The sequence below is a fragment of the Thermobia domestica genome, chromosome 2, assembly GCF_964235325.1.
Source record: "Thermobia domestica chromosome 2, izTheDome1.hap1.1, whole genome shotgun sequence".
Lineage (NCBI taxonomy): Eukaryota > Metazoa > Arthropoda > Insecta > Zygentoma > Lepismatidae > Thermobia > Thermobia domestica.
In genome coordinates, this window is record NC_137455.1 from 339,790,833 (window position 1) to 339,812,818 (window position 21,986).

Genomic DNA, 21,986 nt, shown 5'->3' on the forward strand with positions numbered 1-21,986 from the left:
ACAGAAATGTCCACATAGTATAATAGTAGTGGTTGAATAAAATAGTTATTCTGTAACAGGTATAACACAGGTGATAGGAAGCCAAATATGTCGCCCTAGTTCAAGTCTCTCCAGCCTAGAGGATAATTGGAGTCTGGGCCTTTATTAAGTAGTCGAGAAATAAATAAGAATGCAGGAAGTGACCCAATTGATGAATCACTGTAAAGTTCATTTCCGTAAAGAAATGGTATTTTGTTATAGTTCAATGTTCATTTATAAGAATTGGGTGGAAATCAGAACTTAGAGGCCGGTACCTCGTACTAGACGGTATGGTGGCAGGATAAAGGGGGAGGAGATGAAAGAAACTGTAGTTGATGGACGGTATTATAGCAGAAAAGTGCAAATCGTGGTGCATGGAAACGTCTTAGCTGCGGCAAGTGAACTGTCAATAATATCATAATGTATATGATGATTATGATAACTTTTAATATAAAGTAATGTACTTTGATTAAATTCCACGACTACATTATAAAAACACTTCCGGGAAAGAGTTATTGAATACACCCTTTCCCTTGATGTAGCAGAAGGCGTCCCCAAAACTAAGAAAGCGTAACTAAATTCGTTGATATGTCAAAAAAACAAAAGGAGTCTTAACTCATGGTTTGAGAATCTGGAACTAGGAGGATCCATTCCTACCTCAGTTTACGAATGAGATATCGGAACCAGAATCACTTACCCTACTTGTATCAGTGACTCATATAACAACCTAACCAATCGGCAGTGGGACGAACCTCTCTCTCCTTTCCCAGTGGAATATCTGTTTATATTTCGCTCTTCTCACCTTCAAAGAAAAACAAAACTCTGTCATCTAATTGTTTTTCCAAAGTAATTCTTCCCTTTAAATTAATAAACTATGGGTTTATGTAGCGATTGAAACACCCACAGCTGTTATTTTAGGAAATATATTATCATCATTGAAACACATTGACTGCTACATTTTTGTTTCAATATACTCGTATATTGGAAAAAGTTATTTTAAAAAAATCACGTCATTCTGATACGGTGTAAAATGTCCAAATAATACAACGCTACATATGAGTGCAATCCCTGGTTCGATCCCAGATCACACCAAGTACTTTTTGTGGATGAACACTGTGTAAGTGGTTTTTCTAGGGGCTCTTTCGTTTTCTCCACACTGAGAAAAATCCGTTATACGGACAGTGGTATATTGTACAAATGTACTGAATCCTTATATTTACTACAGAAATCAGTACGGAGCATACGTTATCCATATGCTACATACGCACTGCCCTTAGATGTTATATCATTCCGTTGCAGGATATCTGACATCTAACAGTCTTCCGTATATTACATACACAGGGCCTATAAGTATGTTTCATATGCCATCTATATGTTATATACGTCTATCTGCATGTAAGATCTAGACCATCTATATACAGTTCTTTCGTTCGTATGGAAAGTATGTTTATTCGGAGCACTTACACGGAAAGTATGCAGCCTATAAAATATACTTTTTTTTTTTCAGTTATACGTTTGCTGTACGTTAAGTCTAAAAACTGCTGGATTTACAAATGTAACTTACATTTTACGTACGCCTCACACGATTTTTTTCTCAGTACAACTTTCTTCACGCCACTATTTTATTTATAATGATCATCATCATCTCCCTTATCCTCAGATCATCATTGTAGAACGTTAAACCAGAAAGAAACAAAATATTTATTTAAAAACATATTACAGTATTTATCATACAAAACAACTGTAATGAATGCTTCTTTCGGGGAATTCAAATCACCATTCTGTATGAGAATCTAGTAGGTTGTGAATCTTCTACAAGATTACCTCATAGATTTCTTCATACAGAGAATTGAAGTAAATCCCGTATTTCTGCACTTGTTGACAGAAACTCTAGTTTCTACGACATACAAGAAGCTATCCATGTGTTGACTCATTCAATTATACAACAGCTTGTGGATTTACCGCAGACAAAAAAGATTTCGTATCCTAGCAACTTACTAAGGAAATAGCGCATTAAATTCTACCAGTAATATCCCGTCTATTTGCCTCTACCATAGTGTCTAAACCGTGTTACGTGCTATTTTATATATTTTCTTTTACATATGTTCACAAACCTATAAACACAAATTAACACGGTTATTGGAATTATTCCATTTCCTATCTTTGGCTTCTTTCACTAGTGTTAAGTGATGCAATCTTAATGTTTCGCAATTTTAATTAGATTGCTAACAAAACTTTTAATTAACCTAGATTTTCTAGAAACATATGTTTCTCTTACTCTCATATTGATTCATTATGTACCGCAGCTCCATGCCAGAATGTGCACACCTCTGGTCCGAAAACTCTTTGGTACAATTCAAGTTCGTGTTAATTTACGAAAATGAAATTCTTGAAATCTTTAAGTCTTACGTCCCACGGTTATGCCGGTTAGGCTAAAGGAGACGGTGATGATGAAAGATGAGTGAAATGATGGAATGAAGAAAGTGGGAGGAAACGGGAGAACCCTGAGAAAACCCACGAGCACGGTGTTTGTCCACCACAAAGTTCACACGGCGCGAACTGGGATCGAACCAGGGACCCCAAACACCGGAGATGAACGCTCTACCACTGATCCACCGCGCCCCTCGTGTTAATTTGCGTTAGATAAGTTTAATACAGGGTGTTTCAACACAACACCGATAACATTTGGGAGATGATTCTTGCAGGAAGACAAGGCAAAAATATAGATCAACCTAGGTGCACAAATGCTTCCTTTCGGAGTTATAGACTGCCGAAAACATGAAAAGAATGAACTTTAAAGATCCATAGCTCCAATACTATGAGACCTACCGTGGTCGGGTCAAGACTTCACTTCGGAACTAATATGTGCTGTGTCCAAATATCCACATTTCAGAATCCTGCGGTACTTTCGCAACAATTTTTATAGTGGTAGTTCGTGAGTATTTCAAATTATATGCCCTCAACCAAACTCTTTGTATATTTTTGATAGCGCACATATTAGTCCCTATTACAAAAAAATTACAAAATCGTACTGTTATTATATCCGTTACTCCACACAACAACTTTTGAACGAAAGCAAAATTTTGATTTGTAACGGCCGAATTCATTAATGGATTCAATCTGTGATCGTCTTCACAAATAACGATGGCTATCAATCAATATCCCGTTTAAAACTATAATATTCCCTATTTTCTATGCAACCCGCACAGTAGCAAGCAATTGTTGGTTGCCTATAATAAAAAATATGGAATAGCGTAGTTCAATTTGCAGTCTTTTAGCAGAGTTTATTTTTAGAATATCGTCTTGAAATTTTACAAATTGTCTATTAGTGATTAATATATAGAACTGAATTTCGTTCATTTAACGAACAAACTAAATTAAAACGGATACAAAACGTTGATGAAGATAAAATACATAGGAAGAAGCGTCTGCAAGGGTCTCAGTCTTCTAACTCGAGGGTCTATAATATTGTCCTTACTGTTTGCCTTTCAATTATGATTGAGGAACAAGAATTATGTTTAGTGCCGATATTAGACGGAACAATCTTAATTTCTACAATATTATAATGTCCATTTGGTAGAGTCAATAATAATGTTGGATTATCCCTTCACCACTTTTATTATATAAATAATTCTGTATGGAATAATTATAAAATTTCTTTGTAATATCTATACAAAAAAAGTTTTTCAATATTTGTCCTTAGCGCACGTAAAGTAGCTTCGGTTGATGAAGGTTAGTATTAGGTGTGTACGGGTAACCCTTTTGCCCAATGCAGCCTCCAGGGTTTTAAGAAGGAATTTCTCCAACTATGGGAGACGGTTTATAGCAGGGATGCAAATAATCACTCGCCCGGCGAGTATTTAATATAATACCGAAGGTAACTAAATGATTTCTATTGTGGGATGTGAGCTAGTAGCTTTCTTCTTGGTCGAGTAAAATTTTGTTGCTTATTTGCATCCCTGGTTTATAGGGATCCTTGTTCTCTCAAAATGGGCACCAGAGGTGGGTTGTGATTAGGAATCTCTTTCACTCAATACAGCTACCGGAGATTATGTAGGTGGTAAAACTCCTTTGTTCAATGCGACCTCAGCAGCAGGTATTGTAGGTTAAGTGATCTGTGGTGTGTTTCGTCCATCTTCGGATTCCACCGTGTTGGCTTCATGTCTTCCTGTTTTTCTTTCAGTATTGTCTTCTTTATAAACAATAGCGTGTTTACCTATTACAACATGTGCTTAAAGAAGTAATACACACGGAAAAGTAGGAAGTTCTTAGAATATTGTTTTAACGTGTAACAAAAGAAATTGTCCAAATATGTGACACACCAATCGACAGGTCTGATTGAGCTGAAGAAAATATGTCTGAATTTAAGATCCTCATCCAGAAAAAAACTCTTTTCCCTTAGTATGCTACAGAAGATGCCATGGCCACCACAAACTTACTTGGCGGGGAATCGAACCAAGTACCTACGCACCAGCGATAAGCGCTCTATCAGTTAGCCAATGTGGCCCTGAAAGTAGAAAATGAAGAAGACTGACAGACATTAGCTGAGGGTGGGAGCATGATCGCACCCCCCTGTAAAATATGTCTGAGAGCGCATGAGGTCTATAGGAAGCCCTGCCTACAGGTGCAGGAAACCTGTATTGTTTTCAACAATAATAGAAGTTTCTTTAGTTAAAGTGTGTACATTTATATATATATATATATATATATATATATATATATATATATATATATATATATATATATATATATTTAAGAATTGTGTATATATACGTCCAGCACAATCAAAACTTATATGTATAAAAATATATAAATTCTCGTGGCTATATGGTTTGCATACGCATTCATGGCGCAGAATCACCGGTTCGCTTCCCGGTGATAGCTCATGTGGTTGAATCCCACGGTAAGCTGTAGGTTCACGTCTCATATAGGTCCGGTACTAAAAGGAACAAAACTTCCATCAAAAAACCAACCAAAAATACGATCGCTATCTCTCTTTATATATATATATATATATATATATATAGTTCTAGATTTATTTCAAAGATGTTAGATATGACATCACTGTAGGAAGTTCGACAAGCTTCGAGATCTTCTTGCACCCTCCACCCCCACAAGGATACAGTCCCTTCAATCCCGCATACCCACTCCTTTTCAAACAGCACAACCATATCTCCTAATCTTGCTTCGCTATGTCGTTGCTTTCGCATTGGAATGAACAGATGCGCCTGAAGAAATTCTCACAGAAACTAACCCTTAAGCACGTCAAAGACTGGAACAAGTGGGCTTTTACGAATGGTCCGTTTCCTAGATATTTCCTCCATGCTTTTTTCTCTTTCTTTTCAGCCAGATATATCTCTCTCTTCCTCTCAATACAAACTCTGCAGCTAGAAGCAATACAAGAAAAAAATGTGGTAGTAATAACAATAATAATAAAAGTAGTAGCAAGAGAAGGAAAGAACACGAGACGTCAAATTACGGCGCTGATAGAACGGTTGAATGTTTCTCCCTTGCTACAAGGACCTTGTCTGCAAATCAATTCACAGCCATCGTTATGTCAAGGAAGAGGAAACGAAAGGGGTGTAGAGAACTTGTATGTACTACAAATAGAAGAAAAATAAAGGAACAAGACGGTGACGATTCGTTTTGGTCAAAATGGAAAGAGGGCAGCACTATTGAGCTAATTTCCGGTTACCAGAAGTGGCTCGTAAGCGCGTACACTTACACACGCATATGAGCTTGAAACACACACAAAACTATATATATATATATATATATATATATATATATATATATATATATATATATATATATATATATATATATATATATGTACTAGATAAAGACACTCAGAAGTGCTCACATTTATCTCCGAGTCCAACAGCAGCAGGCACTCTCTCGTTGGCCTAGTGGGAAAAAGGTTTCGGTAGAAAACCCATCATTTCTTCTGTTTGCTCTTTAGAACGTTCTACAACGAACAGTTCCTCAAATTTTCACCGGAAATAGGATTCTACTAGTATATTATGAGAAGAATTTTTCATTTCTCTTTTTGACCTAGACATAATTTTAAAAGGCTGAGATTGTAATAAATATTAACATTTAACGACTATAATATATTCCGTTGTCTCTGAGGAGTTTTGGATTTCATTCTTGCAGCAAGACGAATTTTGGTTCTTTACAGAACATTAGTGCTATGCAAAGGAAATATGGCATTTATTCCGAAGTTGGTCGTCCGACTAATTTACGGCAAAAAGTGTAATTTTTGTTTTCTTTCTGTACCAAAGTTTAATACACATAGTATTGCCGAGCGAGTGTTAGCGAGTGAAGGCGGGTTAGAATCCCACAGGGCACGTTGTTTTCTGTCTTTATTACAGCTAAATGGGAAGGGGGACCTGTGTTTTAGAACCTTGCCGTCATGTACGTTATGTTACCGTTACCGTTACATTGAAAAGTAAAATTTTCTCCACGCTTCTTTACAGTTTACTTGCTTACCGTATTTTCTAAAAATTTATTTTTAGATTTATTAAGCCATGAGTTTCACTTACTTTTAGATTTTCCTCATTGTCACCAGCCATGATTACAAAACAAATGCTCATTACATTCCCATAATACTACCATGAAGTAACTTTGCACCAAGTAGTTCCCTCTGCTCGCCAAATAGTTCCATATTTCGAACCGTTTGTATAAGAAAATAAAACACAACTTTCGCTCTCCTTATACATTATTTAGCACACAAACAAGCAAATTATTCATTTTGTACCGACAAATTTTCATAATTATGCTTGAAACGGACGACCAACTTTGGAACTTAACCCTGAAATATAACTGTTAAAAATATATTCTCAAAATAGAATTGCCATTAAGGATAGAATTTTTAGATATTTAGATATTATATTTGTATTACTCGGGAAATCTTTTGAAGGCATAGTAAGGACCAATAACAGTATCTTATAGAAATAAATTTTCACAATACTAATACTAATTTCAAAAATATAAATCCAGTGTTCCTTGTCTACATCTATTTATAATTTTAATTAAAATTTATTTATTTAGTATTTCATCACATTTATTTAAACATTAGGAATTTAAATTATAAAAACTAGATTGTGTTGTATATTCTCCTTCTCAGGGCCGTCGCGTGGGTTGTAAGCGCCCGGGGCGTTAATTCCCATGCACTTCCCCCCAACCCCGAGTGTATTACGAAAAACAAACAGAGCTAATTCTATACTCATAGATGTAAATATGAAATGTAAGATAAAAGAAGTTGGTATTATGTTTTAAAGTGAATGGCTTTTGTAGTTAAAACATAAAAGATAATGAAAACATGGTTTTGAATTATTGTAATAGAATGCTATTCTTATTTTTTGTGAATTTGATATACATCAACATACTAATAGCATAGAAGATGCAAATATTAAAACCCAATGTGTAAGTGATAACAAAACCTTTGTGATTTTCTGACTTTTACTAAAATAAATAAATAAAATAAAATAAACTCTTGTTTCCTTGCGATTATCTCACAAATTTTTTAGTAAATTTATCATAGCGTTAGAATACTAAACTAACGTGTTTAGGTGACGTCTATAATTATTTGTATTTGCTTCAAATTAAAACTACAATCATCATATATGTTCAAAATCAAAATGTACGGTTTGTTAATGTTTGTTCTGCAAGGCGATGTTAACGATACGTTGTTCCAAAACACGCAGTGTAATGATTATATAATGATAACACAAAAATACTAATAAATTAAAATTGAAGTGAACAAAATTAACTGCATAATGACATATACATATTTTATTCAAACACTAAATGGCATTCTCGTGACTTTTCTGTGAGCAAATGTGGATAATATCTCCTTGAAATCTAACTTTCTGGCTTCATCATTTTCAATAGCTACTATGGCCAATTAATTAAGTTTTTCCTGGGCCATTGTAGAGCGTAAATACGTCTTTATCAGCTTTAACGTACTAAAATATTAATGGGACAGGCATTCTTCCATAAATATTAAAAAACAAATGGAAAATTATTATTTTTTTTAAAAGTAGATGTTTGTTCCACTGGACACGACAACGATTTGTGTTATGCGGGCGCTTCGGCCCAATGGTAGAGCATTCACCTCCGATGCTTGGGGTCCCTGGTTCGATCCCAGCTCGTGCCGTGTGGGTCAGCGGGATTGCCAATCTGCAAAGGCATCTTAGAAGGCATTATCAGGAAGTGAGTTTAGTCTTCTCACAAGTTACTTTCACATCGTCAATTGTTCTATACTGATGTCCTTTCACGGGGACATCACCAATTTCAAATGAGGAATCGAAAATAAGTATTCCGGAGTTACGTCGGGACTATAGGGTGGCCAGGGCAGCGTTACCATGTTATTATTTGGTCAAGTAGTTGGTCATGACAAGTGAGCGCTGCATCGCGACTTGTACAAGAAACGAAACAGAAGTTTACGTAGTCGCCTGTCCTTCATCTCTAAGAGATCGGAGAAAAATAAACAAGTACTTACTCGATAGTAGACCTACACCACCATCGATCTCGGCGGATAGAGCGCGCGGCAACGTACAGTTGCTACACAATACCTAGGTAAAATGTATGGTATTACTTTCTTGTATATACAGAAAGTCGAGTGCTTATGTTGCGATAGTTAATTCTGCGGTCAAAGTAATGACGCGCGTTAATCATTGGTTATATTATATATTAAACATACTAGACACTTGTGAAGGTCTAATTTTGTTGCGCCAAGGTCACAACCATGTAGTGTCATTTAAGCCTATGGCTTATGACCAGTGCTTAACTGTTCTATAAAACACTTTTCGAAAGTGCTTTTACCATTTCCAATTTCCACACGAAGTGTTTTTCGACTCATATTTATTTGAATACATACAGTATATTTTTGTATCTTATACGAAACAGTGTTGACCACGAGACGATTCTTGTCTCGTCTCGCTTTTGAGACGAGGGGAGATGAGAAATTTCTCGAGTCTCGTGAGAACACTATTTCATTCAAGTTTTAGACATCAAACACTATTTTAGCGCTACATAATTTATTGTATAAAAATTATAGATTGAAAAACTGGTTGTAAGCACAAAAATGAAGAGCATTTATCTATGTTGCGCAAGAAGATGCGCAAGTTCTTACACAATATAATCTAATAATAGATATGGTTTAAATGTTGTTATTGGTATTCAAGATAGAAATTTGAAATTTGGCACACACATTCAGTATACCAAGTACTATTTATCAGATTTTTTTTATATGTCTACGTTCAGACAGAGCCGCTCCAGAGGGGCCCAAAGTGCGAGAAAAAAATTTCCCTCCGAAATTTTCCCTTTGACATCTTTTTTCCCGCTCCTGGTATATGGTATGAGCATGCAAGTGGTATCATTTGAAAGCCAGCTTTGTTCTGAAGAGAATGAGGTATGAACCATGATCCTAGGATAAATAGTGACGATGCAGTAGCTGCTTGACTGAAAGTCTAAAAAATAGCCCAAAAAACCAGGTGCCGGAAAGGGTTAAGGAATATGTAAACCCTTATATACAACAGCTGAAAACCATTTTATTACTACTATTATTTGTTGAAGTTTAGCGTCTGATGTTAGCAACAAGGATCTATTAGTTGTGGAATTACATTTAAGGTGAATTCAGAACAAACGTAATGTGTTCAACTTTTAATGCTTTCTCATCGAGAGTCGAACCCGATTCATTATACCAGCAGAAAGTATACGGGTTGATAACTTATTACATTATTATGAACTTGTATAATTTTAGAGAAGCAGATTTTGAAGGTATTTAATTGTGTTTTCCGTGTGCTCTTGCTAATATAGTGTGTTACTTAACTATCATAAGAAGTTTTTATTTATTATTTCATACTCGTTTCATTACAGTTTTCTTCTGGATTCTGGCGCTGGACCATAATCTTCAAGTGCCATCAGATATCACTGGAAAAGTTTGTGTTCGGGATCCATCAGGAACTAAAGTGGCCATATGGGAAGAGGTATCACTTGACGAAGGTAAGAGTATAATTGGAATTTTATATTTGTAAATTTCTGCATTTAGGAGAGATTCTAGAAATTCTGGTAGATCAGAGTTTTGGGCTCGCCTCTGGCATTATGGAGTGTTTTTTTCTTTCTATCTTTTTTACGACGTACCATTATCACTACCGTAGGATGTCTACACTAGATATCAATGTATCATTCTTGTTTCATAACGATATCTTCCTACTCAGACTGCCCATTGACGTTCCCATTTGTCCACAAAAGAACCCATAATTGTCTTATATTTATGATTTTTTTATGTTTTGTAAAAACATTTTTTCATATTCATATATTTGTGACAGTCGTCAGGACGAATGTCAAAACCACCCCACAAATATTTCACAAATATCTACAACGACAAACCTTCTGTAAGTGGGAGTTTTATTTAATTCGCACTTGTAGTTGGAAAGTTCTAACTGTAAAGTTCTGGTTTTGTAACTTTACGGACATCCAGTAATTCATATCAATTTTTATAGGATTTAGATTTCTAGGCATTCGGCATCTATATGTATGGCCATTTATCCCGTCACGTTTGACGGTTGACGTCCCTCGGCGAGCACAGAATCCGGGGAAAGGGAAGGAAGAAAGTATTGGGAAAGGAAGGAAGCGATCTGGAACCTATAAGTTAGGTACCACCTCGGCATTTACCTAGTTTGAATGAGGAAAGTCCAGGAAAACCTCATTCAGGATGGCTGATCTGAAAAAGCTTTTTACGCTTTTTCGACCGTGTGGCTCCAACGGGAATCGAACCTCGGACCGTCATTTTTTATAAAACCACGACTCAACACTTCTTAGAGTGTGAATAGGTCCATATTTATGGTGGATGATTATGTCATTGGTCGCAAATAATAACATCTAGACCACGCAATGCATGTATATCCTAAATTGACCATAACATAACTAGCTGTAATGTGTTCTATGAATGTAACCACAGAGTCAAGGGAATATCGGGGCAATGCGGTACACAGTGTTCCAAGGTAGAGAGGAGACAAGTATATATTCAGTATAAATATAAACATCGCCTACAGGCTATTCGCTATACAGGTTTCGGTGTGGTGATTTTCTTCAATACTTGGGATCCGTCCACTATTAATCTTCGCCGATGCTACCTCCGTATGAACTGTGTAGACCGTCATTATAGTTACCTTATAGTTATAGTTACCTTTCAGTGCAATGGTTTGACACACACACCAGCACACACAAACGAGAAAGAACTTTATAGATTTAGTGAAAAGACACACACACACACACACACACACAGAGAGAGAGAGAGAGAGAGAGAGAAAGAGAGAGAGAGAGAGAGAGGAGAGAGAATTGTATTTGTTAGAATTTCATTAAGGACTTCACATATATTTCCCATGTGTATTACGATGTTTAATCATCTCTGGACTCCACAAGGTCTACCTAGGTCACTGTGTCACTCCGAGGCATGAGTCTATTTGTGTCAGACTGAGACACTTCGGATCATGAATCAGAATGCGTCACCGGGTGTGGGAGGTCATATGGATCTAACTACCTCCGGGGTACGGGTCACGATGTTCGCGACCTGTTCCATTACTGCCTGTTCAACCTCACCTGACGTACTCCAGATGATCAACTAAACCAGTGATTCTTAACTTGGGTGGCAATGTCCCCCAAGGATCGTTTTCGTTTTCAAAGAATGAGACAATGAGACACAAAATGAGACGATTGGGGCTGACGACTTTCTTATTATTATTAGATTAAAGCCATTATGCGGTTTACAAATTATTGGTAGTTCAGATTTTTCTTTTACACATAATAATAATAGGTTGATCATAATACGCATTTAAGTTTCTGTAATACATTCGTTCGAAAAAGCGTTCGTTGGTCCCTTTCTTTTAGAAGGTGAAGAGAGTTTTAAAATAATTTTTAAAAAATGCATTTCTCCGAGAAAAAATACAAGAGAAAAGATGGCTAATATAAGACAAATAATAGAAACAAAATTTCCTTCTATCTATCTTTTATCTAATCTAATACATAAAGTTGAAAGTCACTATGTCTGTGTCTTTGTATCTCTTGAACTGCCCAACTGACCTCCATCAAATTTTCAATGTAGATGAGGTTTGGATCTGGGATGTTTTTGTTTTTTTTCATCTTTTCACTTATTCGGTACAACTTAGAGGAGAGGGAGATATATATATAAAAGTGTTCGAAAATGGCCTATATTAGTGTCGAATCCATAGATTTCTGGCTCGTTGAGATGAACAGTGATACTTCCGATGCTGTTTAAATCCTAATTCTACCATTCAGCCACGCAACTCGGGAAGCGGGGGGGAGGGGTAAAATATATAAAATTATCGAAAATGAACGATATTAGTGTCAATTATATAGTCTTCGGGGTCGCTGAGATGAACAGTAATACTTCCGATACCGTTTAAATCCAAACTCAGGCTCTATTGCCCTTTATGTCCAAAATGAAACATATTATCTTCTTGCGAAGAACATGATTGCTTCTGCTAGAATAAGTAACATATATAATATTCTTCTGCGTTGATTTTAAGAATTTTTTCTAGTTCTTAGATTGCTCTGTTCAGGTCTTTGCATGGGTGGTTTCGATTAAGATGAGAGAGGTTGGGAGGCACACACGACAATCACAAGATGGCACTAGGCAGGAAAAGGTTGAGAACCACTGAACCAACGTACTATTAATAATGTCCATGAATTACACATATACCCTCAATATTAACTTTTACTCAATGCAAACTATACATGTTTCCATCCATTACTCTGATAACTAACTGCACTTCTCTTGTCAGAATATGATTCTGTGTAAAGCAATCAACTTCAAACGTCGTTCAGTGCCAATAAATGCTTTCTTTGTTTTCTCATGTTAATAGTGGTTTTATTAATTGATTTATTCACCTACCTATCTAACTCTATCGCCTATGGAACTCGGAGATTCAATGTATATTCACAAATACATAGCTCTCCATTGACTTCTGTCCTTGTCTAACTGGATCCGGTTTCTACTTTGTATGTATTCCTATTTCATCTTAATATTGTATTCTCATATGAGCCTACGTCCTCCTAATGGTATTTTTCCAATTGGGTATTCAGTTAAAATCTTTACAGCATTCTAATTTTTTCCATTCTGGCTATATAACTGGTCCACCTGAGCCTCCTAGATTTAATGACCCTAACAATGTTAGATAAACCACATGTAGTTTCTTGTTATGAAGTTTCCGCCATTCTTCCCCCTTTCTGTCCGTGTTTTGGATCCGAATATTCGCTTTAGGATTTCATTTTCAAATGCTTTCAGTTTGCGTTCTTCCCTTTGTTGGAATATAAGAGTATGTAGGTACAAAGTGTTTTAAAATGTGACACTAGTCGTTTATAAGGAAGATAGTTGTGAGTATGTGTAAATATAGAGATTACGTAGAGATTATGGGGATTAGATTCATGGAAGATTTTAAGAAAGATATTAGGAAGACATAGCTAAGACGTCTTTAAGATAATTGTGGTAAGAGTTTAAACGGGTAAGTAAAAGAATGTGTAATGCTAATAAGATGTTAAGAAGATAATCAGAAAGTTTCTGATTCATACTAAAGCAACTGGAGAAGATTTGCGAAGTAGTGATTTTGGAGTAGCTTATAATAAAAGAACGATAGAGATTACAAGGGTCATTTTAAGAAAGATTACGAGTAAGGGTAAAGAATAATATTTGATTGGTGGAATCAGAAAATAATAAAGAAACAAACCTACACACACGCAAAAAATAGCCCAACACCCTTAAAGTAAGCGATCATGTTTCGAAACCATATAGTACAAGGCATAATTATCATTTTATTATTTTATGCTTCAAAAGTTCGACAGGATTCACGAAGACAAAATATTTTGGACCGAATAGTAACGCAAACTCTCTGTTTTCAATTAACATTTAATTTCTTCCTGGATGTGATTTGGTTCCAGGATGTTGATAATAGATATTTCAAAACATCTGCTTTGTCGAAAGTATAGATAATTTGATATTTTAACGTATCCATAATGTGCAGTATTACGGTTACGGCGAAATTTCATGTATTTAGTAATAACGGAAACAGTTCATTATCTTATTTCTGCCCATTCTCGACGTGGAAGTTCGTGAAAAAGTATTTTAATTTACCTACTGAGGATTTGTTTACCTACTATGTGAATTATATTTATTGTTATATTCCGAGAGAAGCCGCCCAAGTAACGTACAACGTGGAAGATACTTGCAATATTAAAGTGCGTAATGCATTTCTTGGGGATGTTTGAAGAAAAAAGCTCTTCTGTTCCTTAATACAAAACAGAAACTCTATACATTATTGAACACAGTAGTAGCCAATGTTCGTCGGAGTTTTGTTGTGGTCTCCAATGGGATATCCTTGTCCACAAACACTGATTATGGGATGGAACAGGAAAAACAGAAGGCTTCCCTTTAATTTGCAGTAAATCCTCGTATCTTCCATACCTAACGCCGCTACGTTACGTTAAAAAAAATCCTCTGGATTCACTAGGGACGTTAGAACAGCTGTGAAGGAAAAAGAGAAAAACAGAACGGTAGAAGACTTAATCTGAGATAGTTTAGAAGTATAGTTACTAGCAATTCACATTAAAAAAGTAATAAAAAATGCAAGTGGCAAGTAGTTATACATAACGGAATGACTACGAGTTGTTCCTAATTCTGCTATGGACTACTTCATGTTGAAGATTCAATTACTAGTAATATAGTGCTACCAAGTTCTACCTTAACACCTTGTTCTAACTTAGTATTGATTGACAAATCCCTTTATTATAATTATAAATTCGAGCGTCCAGAGTACAAAAGTAATTAAGTCCAATTTTCAAGGTTGTGATAATACTAAATAAAGATTGTACGCTCTGTTTAAGAAAATTAAAAAAAAGAACTTTTTTGCATTATAAGAGTTATCTGCACAATGTCTGAATTAAGGATGTCCAACTCTAGAATTTTTACTTTCCGGAATCCGGAAAGTAAAATCGGAAAATTCTGGGAATTCGGAAAAGTTCCAGAGTTCGAAAAAAGTCCGAAATTCGGAAAAGTTCCAAACTTTTACCGAATTCCGGAACTTCTTCGAAATCTGGAAAGTGAAATGTCCGATTCCAGAAAATTTTGTCCATCTCTAGTCTCGATATAATTCTTCTAAGCACTGAAAGGAACTGTAGGTAGAGATCTTAAGGATGAAAAATGTCCAAATTGACCAATTATTGGAGTTGATTCCATTGGGTACTGAACGTTTCAATTAAATATAGAGGAACATATTTTGGTTTTCACATATAACGTGGTATTAATGGGAAATAACTATGCTTTGTACGTACAAGTTTACGAGAAATTAAATGGTTTCTAATATGTATCAATTTGAAGTTATATAAGGAGGCACGGTAGCTCAGTGATAGAGCGTGGTACGTGGTTCGGTCCCTGGTCAAGTGTTTGTGGTTGACAATGGTGTCCGTGGGTTATCTTGGGATGTTCCCGTTTCCTCCCAGAGCCGCGGTGGCTCAGTGGTAGAGCGTTCACCTCTGGTGCTAGGGGTCCCGGGTTCGATCCCAGCCCCCGTCAAGTGAACTTTGTGGTGGACAAGCACCGTGTGCGTGGGTTTTCTCGGGGTTCTCCCGTTTCCTTCCACTTTCGTCATTCCACCATTTCGTTCATTACTCATCATCACTGTCTTTTTTAGCCTAATCGGCATAACCGTGGGACGTAAAACTCAAAGATTTCATTTCATTTCATTTCCGTTTCCTCCCACATTTTCATTCCACCAAATCTATTATTATCATTCATTAGCCTTAACCATCTCTCTCCCTTAGCCTAATAGGTATAATTGTGGGACGTTAAACTGAAAGATTTCATTTTTATTTTGAAGTTGTATAAAGTCTCGCGAAACAACAAATTATTAATAAGGCAAAAGGAAATAAAAAGGTGGATGTTATTCTTTCACCTTATATTACTCTATGTCTTAATTTTTAAAATAATTAAGGCGTTTCCTCTAATACAATATATATTTAACTTCTACCTAAAGACATGAAGATTTCCCATCAATCACCAATTTACAATCTTAACTTCATAATCATGATAAACAATCTACGCTTCTTCTTTTTTCCTCTTTTAAGGCATGTGCAAGAAAATATAACCATTTTCGCCCTCAACAGTGGATTTACAATGGTTGTTCTTGAGAGAAATCACATCGGCAAAGTTAGTCTTTTTTCAGTACAAACTAAAGGAAGAAAACATACTTAATGCATTAATTCCTGCATCGAAAAACTAGTGCATTAGGCAAGTTTTCTTTTCTTATTTGAAGTTATATTAGGTTTTTTTTTTTTTTTTTTTAAGCGATGTGATCCCTCAACGGCTCCAACTGCTAATATTATGAAATAGCAGGATAATATGGAGTAATATTTTCCATCATTGTACACTGAAAATACCTGATATTTATGGGGTGCAAAAAGGTGTCCCATTTAAATATCATGGGGAAGACGTTTCAATTCTCTATAAAATTCCTCTTGGATTTTTTTAATTTTTGGTAATTCACTTAGGTAATCCCATCAAAAACTTACAAGCACAATGAATCCTAAGTTTTTATTCCAATTACCTAAAACATGAGATTTTATGCCAAAAATTATGTACGAGTTTTTTTTTTCTATATTTAATTGAAACGTTCAGTGTACAAGGGAATCAACTCCTATAATTAGTCATTTTGGACATTTTTCGTCTTTAAGATCTCTACTTAAAGCTCCTTTCAGTGCTCAGAAGTATTTTTTCGATTTATATATTTATATACATTTGAGTTTTCTTGTTGTTTTCTATCCTAACGCTATATGCATGTCAATTTTCAACTTTCCTCATCACCCGGAAGTATCCCTGATTTTACGTTAGGTCGTCTAGCTTTATGTACTATTTATTGTGTTCGTCCATCGCCATGTATCAGAGTACATATGGTAAGATGTATTAACAAAAAGATATATATATATATATATATATATATATATATATAATTTTCTATCTTCTTCAATTCATTTATTTTTAACATATATTCAGCGTTCCAAAAATAAGTTCCATTTCCTTCTCTACCATCCTATATAAACCAAAAGTGATAAATTTTCCGGTTTCTATATCAGATTCCGGATAGTATCATTCAACGAATTCAACAATATGCTGTAAGACTTTTTGTCTTCTTTTGATGTCACCAATAACCTCTCGGAGTTTGTGCACATCTTTCAGGTTCACCCTCTATATGTAAATTTCGATACGTCATAATAATAAAATAGTTTATGAATGACTAATTTCTTTAATCGAGAACAAAGGAAAGTTTGTTCTCAGAAATGCACTATTTCCAGATTTCCTTTTTTTTCTATTTTGCTATCATATAGCGAAACAATACTAGGAGTACTGGATGGTTCTTCTTTAACATTTAACCTCGTTTGTTTGTTCTTTTTCTAAATTTGTTAGTTCTATGTTATTTGCTTTCTCTTTTAAATACGAGAGTGTTATTATCATTAATTCTTGATTTTTGAGATTCATATGTTATTAAGCTAAGATTATTAAGCTAAGCTATTTTAAAGATTCATATGTATGCACTTTTTGAAATAACACACAAAATTAGTTTGATAAAAAGAAATTGACAAGTAACACTTATTTCACATTTATTTCTGATTCATTGTGTCTACTTCCCAATAGTACAAAATTTTGTTTATATATATAATATTTAGACTTCTGGGCTTACGGCATCTATAGTCTAGTAGCTAGAAGAGTCCTGTTGAAAGTTTCAGAGCCAGAAAATGTGTTTGTTTTACCGAGTTCTACTATCTTAAGTGTTTTAAAATAGTTGGTCATATGTTCTGAATCATGGTCATTATTGCGCAATGGCCGCCATCTTGAATAGTCCTTTCGTATTTCCTAATTTTTTCTGTGGTCGTTTTAAATACATCTAGCTCAAGCTGTAATTGTTTGCAAAGTTATCAATTATACCTCGTTCGATTTGGAATAGTATAGGCTTTTAGCTGACGTTATTCACTTGTCAGTAGTACACACAACAGGGAAGTAAACGAGGGAAATTTCGGAAATTTCTCTCAAAATTTCCATTTTACCGATATTCTGTTATTGTTAGATAGCAACCCTGGATTCTAGGCGAAAAACAAAAATTACAGGCATTTTCTGTTATGTCTTAAATATAAACTGATAGTTTTGTCTTGTTTGATTCACTAACAGAAGAGTAATAAAATATTTTGTTTTATATGATTTTGGTCGCTCTAACAATCTTTGGATTTAATGGAAATACTTTTGCCACATAGAGACAACTCCAGCTCAGACTGTAACTGCCGCAGAGATACGAATAATATCTCGATCTATTTTTAAGAATATAGGCTTTTAGGTATTTTGCCAGTAGTGCGTATGGGATGGAAAGAAAAATGTGGGAAAAAACTCTTAAAAGTTTCCATTTTTTTCCTTTAGCACAGTAAGTACAGGAGGAAATTTCTTGGTGAGTGGGTTTGGCAGCACTGTTGGAGTCCTGCTATGACCAGAAGTCTAGGTTAATGTTGAAGCCGTCAATAAAGCAAAGATTAATGATTTAAAGCTAAGTGATATAGAATTTTCTTCCTTATAAAATACTGATTTTTACTCTACATGTATTGAATACAACATATTGACCGAATAGTTCAAAATTTACAAAAGATAGATTAAATACGGTTTATATCTCAAAGTGCTTGTCTTTGATTACAAGGCATCATCGTGTACTCAACATATATGTGATACCTTATTTCTTAATACACAATGGCTTAAAAGACACCATTACATATTCCTAATGCTCAAGCAATACACCATTTAAGTAGATCCAGAACTCTCATCATCATATTCAACTGTCATGGTGTATACCGCAATTGTGATAATGTACTACGTCAAGATCAAAAGCAAGTAAACAGGACTATTATTAGGGCTGAAAGAGATCGTATTTCCGTACCACTGTCAACAAAACCCAACATTTTTGTTCGAGGTGCTATGAATAATTTCGACACAGATAAAGTTACATTTTCTGAAATGGATAGAACTTATGACATAGTACTTGTCTTGTTTCTAGACCATCATATGAATGATTATCTTAATGTTTCGTTAGAAGAATCTGATACTCCAGAGAGATACCTGGGAACCTTTGGCATTGATGCCACTTCACGAAGTCTCACTGAAGATATAGATGCCCAAAAACTATTGTACTACACAAAGCCAAAACAAGATGCAGTATCCTCAGTACTTTCGTTCTTAGCAGTGACCTAATTACAGCAAATGAAATTGGATCTCATATGATTTCTTTCAAGATTTCTTTAAAAAATCCAGCTTACCTCAATCCGATTTCCCTCAGGATGTTGAGATTCCCTCCAGAAACGCTTTTGTGGGTCCACTGCCTGAACATCCATCTCACGATACCATTACGAAATACACTCCAATTCTACCCTATCCTGCAACTCAGTATGACTATTTATACAAAATGTGTAATTTCCAAGGTATCTTGCACCAGTTAAATGCAGAAGAGAGTTCACTGTGGTGTGACGAAGGCGTATATCATATAGCTAAAGAAATCCAGTTCCTTCAACCCGAAAAAAATTCTAACATATTTCTTGGTCTTGGAGGATTTCGTCTTCAAAAAGTCGTACTTGTTTTACGGGTCTATACCATGTATTGGTCTATACCTCAAGGGCAGTGGAACTTTGGAAATTGTTGCTGAAACAGAAACCTTGGATCCACACACTGCTGAAAGCGATTTAAAAGGAAACCACCGTAGCAGGGAAGTTAGAGCAATAGGAATACTTTGTGAAGCAATGGAAACATTGAAGTGGAAAGCGTTCACTGAACAGATTAATATAACTAAGTACTCCGAATTGTTCTCTACAGTTCAACGCATACAGTTATCAGTGTATGAAGAACAAAGTTCATTTAAATCGAAAACTTGAGTGTCATCTCCATCAGAATGCACTTTAAGAAATTTAGAGAAAGTTCAATACAAAGAAGTGAAATGTTTGCCTATTCGGAGCAGTTTGTTTCCACATTGGCTCTTCTTCTCCGAGGCTTAATTGAAGCGAACCGAGAAAATAACTGGAATTTACATGTGTGCAGCCTAAGAGAGTGCTTGTCACTTTTTTTCTTCTCATTTGACAGAATAAATTATGTACGGTGGTGCACTCTATATTACATGATTGTTTAAAATTAGAACAAGAACATCCTCTGATCTATTATGAGATTAATTACCATTAAAAACGGTAATTTCACAGGTCAACATAGTAACAATAGATTTAGCAATGTTGTATTGATCAAGCATCAGAGCAACACCACAATAAGCCACGCAAAGGATATAGAGGTATAATCGAAGTAACCAGAGGAAAAGAAGCTATGACAAAAGACTATCTTATCACACATGAGAAAGAAAACATTACATTCTTTTGAGAGACAGTTTTGTGACCTTAATGAAGATGATGAATATGCTCTTCATCACGAATTTTAAAAGTCTTTAACAATTCAAGAGCAACAGAATATTTCAGAGATGCTAACTCTTGTGTTTCAACGAGAAAATCCGTCCTCGAAAGTTGATAGTTGTGGAATTTCTAACATTATAACTGAAACAAGAAATGATCAAGTAATAGCTAAGTACTTATTCTGTATGCAAGGAAAAGGAGATACCAGCTACAAAAACTTCATTCAAGAAAGCTTGATTGAGAAATCCAAAGGTATTCTAGATTCTATACATAAACAATTTCCAAAAACAAAGAACCATGTGTCTGTAACTGAGTCGGCTCTCCAAGAAACAAATACAATTCGATTCATAGAAATAGCATGTTCAAGAAGTTTCGATATTGAAACACTATTAAAATACGAGCTTGCATCTACATCGTATTATCTAACAGATAATGGGGTCTTAAAGAAAACAGATAAAGCACAACTCAGTAAAGAACTTGAAAAAAAATGATATAGTTACTTATCTACCAATGCAGGAAACGAAAGTAGCAATGGCGTTTGAATTTGCGGTGTACGCGCGTAAAGTTTATGTCAACCGGCTTATATGTAAGACGTTTCGAGTCTACTATGGCTATTTGTGGAAGATATTTTTAAAACTCTCCGAACGTTGTTTGCGCACTGACATCGTGTTTGATTTGTATCAAGAGAAAAGTATCCAAAACTGGAGTGTGTGAGGCGACAAAAAATGTTGGTTCTATTGATGTAATTGCTAGTAACCCAAATGTACCCCTTCCTGTTAACATGGATACTTTTTGGGGTTTAAGCCAGAACAAAGCACGTTTGCAACTACTCTTTATTGAGTGGATTGTCCATGAAGAAAATTGCACAAAATCTTTGTATTTGGGAGGAGGTCACGAACATCCCAAGGCTATGCCTGAAATTAATGGAAGGATCTGTTAGTTTTACTGTGAATGTGACGAAGCTGATAATAGAATCATGAAACACATCCAACACATCGTCGGAACTGATTCCACTGAAAGAATTATGGTTGCCTCAGTAGATAGAGATGTTGTGATTTCCGGACTGTACTATTTAAAAATACAGTTATCAATAATGTGGCCTGAAAGAACTGTGGATTGTCAAAGACACACGATCATCTTTATGAGGTACATACCACTACACAAAATGACGGAGAATATAGACGACACTCTTTTATATCTTCTTCCTGCTGTTCACAGTCTAACTGGATGTTATACCTCAAGTAATGTTAGGAGAAAATTTATGGCACTTAAAGCAGCAATGACATCGGGGACACTGTTAAGCAATTTTGAGGTTCCTCCCTTGGATGAAGGAATGATACAAAATGCCGAGCTTTTTACCGCAAAAGTATTTGGTTCATCAAAAGCAAACTGTGATATGGTACAATTTGAACAATACCACAATGTAAAAGCTATCAACTTGTCTTAAGTGTGTCCAACATCATCAACGATAG

The 21,986-nt window shown here is 35.3% G+C and overlaps 1 protein-coding gene across 1 annotated transcript in view; it reads left to right on the forward strand.

The window, feature by feature from the left end:
• LOC145678735 (C3 and PZP-like alpha-2-macroglobulin domain-containing protein 8) overlaps positions 1 to 21,986 on the forward strand; it is a 1,617,316-nt gene that overhangs the window by 984,615 nt on the left and 610,715 nt on the right. The window contains exon 6 of the mRNA XM_081749186.1: positions 9,904 to 10,029. Within this exon, the coding sequence (XP_081605312.1) occupies positions 9,904 to 10,029 (126 nt within the window). The remainder of the gene's footprint in view (positions 1 to 9,903; positions 10,030 to 21,986) is intronic.